The 8,240-nt window shown below is 34.9% G+C and overlaps 1 protein-coding gene across 5 annotated transcripts in view; it reads right to left on the bottom strand.

The window, feature by feature from the left end:
• Positions 1 to 5,445: 5,445 nt before the first annotated feature.
• LOC107712876 (disabled homolog 1-like) overlaps positions 5,446 to 8,240 on the bottom strand; it is a 457,572-nt gene continuing 454,777 nt past the window's right edge. For all 5 annotated transcript variants that reach the window (XM_016518249.1, XM_016518248.1, XM_016518251.1 and 2 more), the window contains one exon: positions 5,446 to 5,909. In XM_016518249.1, coding sequence (XP_016373735.1) covers positions 5,820 to 5,909 — 90 coding nt within the window. In that variant the 3' untranslated portion in view covers positions 5,446 to 5,819. The remainder of the gene's footprint in view (positions 5,910 to 8,240) is intronic.

The following is an 8,240-nucleotide window of genomic DNA, read 5'->3' as shown; positions in this document are numbered from 1 at the left end:
GCAACAGAGGTCGTTCTGAGACTTACTCCACTGAAACCAAAGGCTACACCACTACAGCTGCTCAGTAGATATATTTCTGCAGGAAAGACTGGAAAGAGTGAATAAATGTGTGACTAAATAAGCCTCTTCCTCTATCTCAAATATTTGTAATCTTTATATTCAATAATAGCAGACTAGCTGCATCAGAACTACCCACTTCATGGGCCTAAAACCCTGTCAATTCTCTTCTTGTTAAAAAAAAAAAAAATCTAAACAATCTGAGCAGCAAGAAGCAAAGGAAGGCTTAGATAAGGTACAATAGAGCTGCCAGTCAGTGTGTGTCCAGCCTGCGGCCTGAAGTACCCTACAGTCTAAAATCAGAAGCTCTGAATCAGAATGCACAGCAATTACCACTCACTTACAGACCTTTCCGCCCACCGTGGGCGCTCGAACGGACACATGGAGCGAGAGATGACAGGATAAGTGTTTTAGAGAGCAGGAATGAGATTGAGAGAAACAGTCAGAGGATAAAATGAATGGACCGGAGGAAAAAAGAGGAAAGCCGAGTGAAAAGGAGTGGTGGGAGGAGGTATAAAGAGGGGAAGGAAAGAATAGATGACTAAGCAGGTGAGAGGTAGAGAAAAGGAAATAGATTAGTCAACCCTGCTGAGTGAAAGTGGTAGAGGAAATGAAAGAAATGGAAGAGAGGCTATTGCCAAGTCCATTTTTTATAAGCAAAGTCTCTGTAAGGTAAGTCATTTCACTCGGCGGCCATTTTTCTTATGTCTCAGGCAGCTATTTCCAGTCATGCCTCTAAACACATACATATCTTACTGACACCAAACTTTTAAATGGCAGCATATACATCTCCCATATTGTATTTTTCCCCCCATAAAGTCATAAGTTGAACTTTTTTCAACTTACTTCCAGTTGTGTATTTCAGCTACAGCACAACAAAGTTTGATGGACAACTAATTGCAGTTGTCAAATCCCTCCACATACCTGCACAGTACGAAGCGCGCTTGTTCTCTGACATAATGTCATTAATAATCGCTGTAATCAGTTTCTCCTTTAAAATATGTTTCCCCCCCCCCTGTTGATTCCATAGATGTATAAGCGTGAGAGCACGAGAGATTTATTCATTGACATTTTACTTATTTTTGTAAGGGTATAATTATTGAAAACACTTTCTTTGCAGAGAAATGCAATTTCAACTGGTCTACTGTATATTTTAAGCCATTATTTCCAGGTTGATTGTTTTTTCTTAGTAAGATCTGGCAACACTGCTATTGGCTCATATGCCAACAGAAGGTCACTGTCAGTGAGCATGCATACTTTCCTGAACAACGGCATACAGACAGCACAGACCATGACAACAACATCCTCAGTCAACCTGTATTACAATCCTACAGCGGCAATGACGGCCAACCGCACAGTATACATACAGCCATACTGCTTCAAGCACAGTAAACACACTATTATTATGGACAGCTGAGCTGTGTAACTACTGTATGATGAGAGACATTATCATACACAGGACAAATCAAAACAATTTATTCTATGGAAGTCTGAAGTCTGAAAACACAATGACCATGTTTACATGCACATCATAGATTTCTGTTCTGAAAAAGACGTTTACATGTTTTACAACTATTGGAATATTCCTATATACATGTAATCAGCATATTCCAAACTCCTTTTCTTTTCTGGGCATAATAGCGAAGCTCTTGCCAATTATTATGCTGCATTTGAGAATTTTTGGACAATAATTGAATCAACTCATTAATTCTCATTCATGTCTTTTCAATAGCACGATGATTTGCAAAATGTTGGGAATGAGACTCTTGTAATGTAAGCCATGAGATTTATTTTATTGTTTGTAAAATGTTAGTCAAAAATTAAAAAAAATTGTTTTGTTCGTACAGGCAGACATAAATAAATATTCAGTTGAGGTGGATATTCTAAATCGAAATGATGATTAATATAGGAATATGCCAGCTGCCTTATTCAGATTATTAAAGCCAGAATATTGGCTTAATGTTGTTATAGCGCTCAGGTTAATGCATTTATGACACAACTGGAATATGAATAACATGAGAATATTCTTGTGTATGTAAATTCAAATATACAGTATATAAATGTTCAGTTATGGTGGACATTCTGAATTAGGTGTTTACATGACCTACAAATTCTGATTAAGGAATATGCCAGCTACCTTATTCAGATTTCTATAAACCTGAATATTGGCTCTATCTTGTTATATCAAGTTAATAAGTTTAATTGACGCTTGCACAACCGGAATATGATTAGTATCAGCAACGGCTGTTACTCTCTACATGTTTCGGTTGTAAAAAAAAGTGCACTCACAAAGTCACAATAACAGGTTCCTTTGAAAAAACCTCTGTAAGATCTCTTAAAATAACCTCCAAATTGAAACGTTGATAAGATTTTACCCCACAAATGTATGAAGCTGTTTCCCTTTATTCTAGTAATGGACATTACTAGAATGTGTGTTTATAGGGCTGTATGTAGGTGTGTTAATATTTCAGTGGGGATCAGAGCTTCATTCATCATTAGACAGGGACAGATGAGGCTGCTACATCAGTCTTCCCTCAGTCAGAGAAACAAGCCTCTGGCTCCCAGAGCCCTTCATTAATCATTCATCCTGATGAGCTCATGTCTCCTCCAGACAGGTACCATAGAGCCATCGCTCACTCTCCCTCAACCGCGCCATTTTCATTTTGGATGTCCAAAATCTAAAAAGAAATCATGGTGCTACTTTGTTTCATTCTATGGTGTCCTTAAAAAGTACATAGACACTGTACTGTAAAAAATATAATGTTTTTTAAAAAGCTTGGGGTGAGTAATTACGTAAGTAATTAATTATTTTTAAATAATATTTATACTTTTATTCTGCAAGGATGCATTAAATTGAAAAAAGTGACAGTAAAGACATCTATAATGTTACAAAATATTTCTACTTCAAATAAATGCTGAATTTTTTATTCATCAAAGAATCCTGATCCTTAAGCAGCACAACTGTTTTTAACATTGATAATAATAATAAATGTGTCCTGAGCAGCAAATCAACATTTTAGAATGATTTCTAAAGGATCATGTAACACTGAAGGAATAAATTACACTTTAAAATATATTCAAAGAGAAAACAGGTATTTTAAATTGGAAAAATATTTCATAATATTACTGTTTTGTATTTTTATCAAATAAATGCAGCCTTGGTGGAAATAAGAGACTTTTTTTTTTCTTTTCTTTTTTACATTTCCATACACTTTTGAGATACAAGTAGTTTGATAGTAGAAATATTTTTATTTTATTTTAGTATTCTCGTCTTTTATTTGAATATCTTTTGTTTGAAATGCAAGTTGCTTATGTTATCATCATTTGTACAGTTTAATTTAAGTAATGTATTATGTTGCATTTCCCAATAAAGTTACCGGCCAACTGGCTTAGTGCTAATTTAGGATTGTATAACCTATAGACAGACGAACACAAATAGAAAAGAATGTGTAATTTTTGCAGCGTTGCTTGTTTGTTTAATAAAAATGTCACTAAAAGAAAGATCAGAGGTTGTTATATAATTATAGTTGTTCCTCTGAGTTAAAAGCACCAGCATTATTTTATTCTTTTACTCACAATGACAGACGTCAGAGATAAAAAAGAACCTATATGTAGCAGTTTGCATGTCAGACCTTGCGGTTCAGATCAGTTCATTGTTGTGTGCTTTGCTGTGATGAGTGACAATATAAAAACATTCATGACCTCATTTTGTATATCAGAAAATGACACGACACAGATACTTAGATGAGGAGCATTCATGTTGTTCATGGGTATGCCATGCTACACTGCTGTGTAAAAAAACAAGTTCAAAAGCATTGATACTCACACACATCAGGAGGCTTTATGGGATTAAAGGGACACACGCACACACTCACTCATACTCTGTCATAAACAAAACAAAATTACGCCATAAAGGCATATAAACCATATTCCCATGAGATGCATACCAGCATAAGAGTGATCGCAGCAGCAGGTAGGGACGGCGAGATGAGATATGGAGAGAGAGAGAGACAGAGAATGAAGGCAGAGAATAAGGTCACGTTCACACAGTACCACAATATAGTTGTCAGTCTTGTTTGGAGTACTAAATACAGTTATGCTGATAAGATAAATTGACATAAAAGGATTTCCAAAATTGATTTTTAGGGCTGTCAATGCTACCATTTTAATTTAATGCCAATTTTCGTGTTTTGTTCTGCTTTCTAAAGTACAGAAGAGGGTAAGGGCCAAGCAAAAAAAAAAATAATAATACCTTCTCGTGAATAAACTCGTTAAATTACAAGAAAAATGTTGAGAATAAAATCATTACATTTTGAGAAAATAGTTGTTGTGTTTCGAGAATAAAATGCTGAAATAAAATGTTGAAGATAAACACATTAAATTACGAGAAAAAAGTTGTGTTTCGAGAAAAACTCTTTCTCAAAAAATTTTGAGAAAATTAAACGAAATTTAATGATTTATTCTCTAAATTTTATTTCATAATTTTTCTTGAAATTTAACGAGTTTAATCTCACATTATAATGACTTTAATCGCAAGATGGTTTTATTTATTTATTTTTTTAAATATTGCTTGGCCCTAATCCTCTTCCGTATGTAACAGAAACAAAAACAGACACTTCCATAAATCCAAAATCCAAATATAATTTTTTTTCTACCGAGTTATATATATTTTTTATTTAAGAATTTTAAAAAAGAATTATAAAAATATCATATATTTGGGGTTGATTTTTTTTAAGTTGTCTTATTCTCACCAAAGCTGCATTTATTGGATTAAAAATACAGTAAAAACAGCAAAATTGTGAAATATTATTATAGTTTAAAATAACTGTTTTCCATTTGAATATATTTTAAAATGGAATGAATAACTGTGATGGCAATGCTGATTTTAGTGTCACGTGATCTATCAGAAATCATTCTAATATGCTAATAAATTTTTAAATTTTTTAGTTTTGTTTAATATTTTTGCAGAAATGGTGATACATTTTTTTCCAGAATTCTTTGATGAACACCATTTATTTGAAGTAGCTTGATTGTAACTATGTAGAAGTCTTTGCTGTCACTTTTAATCAATTGAATGCATTCCTGCTGAACAAAAGTATTAATTTCTTAAAAAAAAAAAACACTCAAAAAAGGCACTATTGTCTGTAACAATATTTGTGATTATTGGTGATTACTGTTCACATTAAATAAACTAGATAATATTTTATCATTTGATTTGACTTAATAAAAGATTATTATTAATTATTTTGAAATATTTATAATATCTTTAATATTACTTCCCTTTATAATTAATCATAATCATCCTCATAAAATGGTAGAAATCATTTAAAAAAATTTGAATCAAAATCAACAAAGCACTACAAAACTAAAAAAAACACTAAAAGACACAATACAAAGTCCTAATATTTACTCTCGTTACACTATGGTTACCATATCACTACATGCGTTAATCAAGATCTCACAGGTTAAAGAGTATTGAATTCAGATCTATGATTATATTAACAGGACAAATCAGGAGTCACACCTGTTAGTGCACTGACTGTGTGAACGCAGCCTAAGAGAGTTAGAGAGCAGAACAAGTATAAAGATAAAAGAGAGAAGAAAGAAAGAGCACCACGACACACGGCCACGATGTGTGGGTCTATGTAATGGTGGTGAGGACGGGTGAAGGCGTGCTGACGTGACGTCATGGTGGTTGAAGCAGGCCGACACGCAGAAGAGAAGAAAAAAGAGGACAGATACCTACCCTGACCTGCCGCTATCTAGCTACCGACCTGAGGACTGTCCGTCTCTGAGCTCTCAGGCTCTGCTTGAGGCTCACTCGCACCCGGAGACTGCTGGGAGTCTCCAGCCTGGACAAAGAAAGAGAGCGGAGAAGAATGGAGCGGGAAAGGAAAAAGAAATAGAGTGAGAAAAAGAAGAAAGGGACAAGAAAATAAACAGCAGGAAAAGGAAATCCATAGTAAATCCAATAGTTTACATGCTTTTTCCTGCAACGGTAAGAACAAAGAAGCATAGGCAATGCTGTAAATGCACAAAAAAGAGAAAGCATCCATCCATCCATCTATTCATTCATACATTTATTAATCCACCTTTGTCCACCCACACTCTGATGTATTCATAAGTTCCCGCACACACACGGTCACTACCGGAGCTGTGAAAACCCCTCGGTTAGAAAGGCTCCTGTATTGTGCTCCTGCATGAAAAGCTTTGGACTAAAGCATTTTGGATTTTTATGAATATTCCCTCTGGAGCTGCACTCTTAACACCTCATCACAGTTTGTGTGGGTGTGCAGTGACTGACTGAGTGAGTGTGGAGCCCAATGCCATTACAGCTAGAGTGGGGAGACACACACACACACACACCCACACACACACAAGGACTAATTAAACTTTTTGTTCAGCTGAAATATAAAAGAAAGGAGAAAGCCTACACCAAACCCAACCCTAAACCTACCCGATAGTGTTAACAAATGCTAAACTGATATAAAAACACATTTGTAGATGCAACCGTGTCATTTGAACTTACTTATATGCAGATTTGAACCGTTTTGTCGAACTGTAGTTACACGGGATTCGAACCGGAGCTCCTCGCCTCTCAAGTACGTCTCCATACTCCGTGAGCTACCGAACAAACCTACCGTCGATGAAAACCCATTGATATGAAGCTGGATATGTGCGGTGCTAACGTTCAAAAGCATCAGTTTTCAAATCTCCCAGCATATTACCCAGAAAATGACGCTTTATTAATCGAAACTTTGTAAATGTGTGTGAAAAGGAATAAAAGGTGTTTTACTGCCTCTAGTGTTCATTTCTTTTGGAAACTGCAGTGATATGTACTTATTGGTACGTATTTCGCGTCTCGCGAAAATGTGCCCCCGGGTACGTTTTTACCATGAGACCAGGTTGCAACGAGCACTAGTCGGGTTTCCGTGGCATTTTCTGACGAGTCATATCTGATAGAGATCAGCAGAGAGAGAGTGTGTGTATTTGAAATACAGTGGACGTCACCGCTGATGTGGTTACAATGCATCTTAAGCAACCTTTAAAAGGACAGCTCACCCAAAATGACATTTTTGTCATCGTTTACTCACTCTCATGTCATTACACACGTAAAAGCACCATAAAATAGGATGTATGACTTGTTCACTATTTTAGTATGTCTTCTAAAGCCATGTAGTAGCTTTAAACGGATAGTCCGCCCAAAAATGAATATTGTGTCATGTCTGCTGAACACAAAAACATGATATTTTGAAGAATGCTGATACCTAAACAGTTTCTGTTCCCATTGACTTCCATTGTATTTTTATCCATACAATGGAAGTCAATGGGAACAGAAACTGTGTAGGTATATCAACGTTCTGTCACTACATTTAGACTTCCATTGTATTTTTTGTCCATAAAATGAATGTCAGTGGGAATTGAAACTGTTACCAAAATATCTTCAAAGTATCTTCTACTGTGTTAAGAAAGTCATACACATTTGGAATGACATGACATGAGTAAATGGTGAAAATCATCATTTTTGGGTGGACTATCCCTTTAAGTGACCAACATATTAATATCTAACATTATTTATAAGGTAAACTGCTGTGACTGAATCACTGAAATTAGTCTAATCCATGAATAAATGATTGAAAATGGTTTTGTGAACTGGATCAAAGACTAAAAATAATGATTCGTTCATGAACCGAACATCACTACTGAACATTTTGGTCAGTTTAAAACATGAATCTAACATACAGTTTTTAAAGACCCACAATACAAACCATATAAACCACTTTTATGATGACTTTGAATGCTTTTTGAACCTTGAAATCTGCAGTCCATATTCATTGTACTGAAAAGAGTAACTAAACTATTTTCCCTTTGCATTCCATAGAAGAAAGTAAGTCAAAGTTTCAAAGTTGAAACAACATGAGAGTGACTAAATCATGTCAGAATTTTTTTCTCTTATGCATTTCATCTAGAAACTGGTGGATAATATATTTATTTAAGTGCTACATTCTTTATGAGGTGATAAGTCATATGATGAAATATACATATTAAAAGCACTAGGGAAGAATCAGGCTCATTTTTAACAGGTTATGTAATATGCATTTATATTTGAACAATATTAATCAGGTAAGTCTGCAATCTCTATGATCTTTGAGAAGTATCTCTGTGATTAATAAGGTCGTAAT

Source organism: Sinocyclocheilus rhinocerous, unplaced genomic scaffold (assembly GCF_001515625.1).
Source record: "Sinocyclocheilus rhinocerous isolate Xijiao unplaced genomic scaffold, SAMN03320098_v1.1 scaffold478, whole genome shotgun sequence".
NCBI lineage: Eukaryota > Metazoa > Chordata > Actinopteri > Cypriniformes > Cyprinidae > Sinocyclocheilus > Sinocyclocheilus rhinocerous.
The sequence above is the reverse complement of the archived record's forward strand: the minus strand, read 5'-3'. Positions and strand labels throughout refer to the sequence as shown.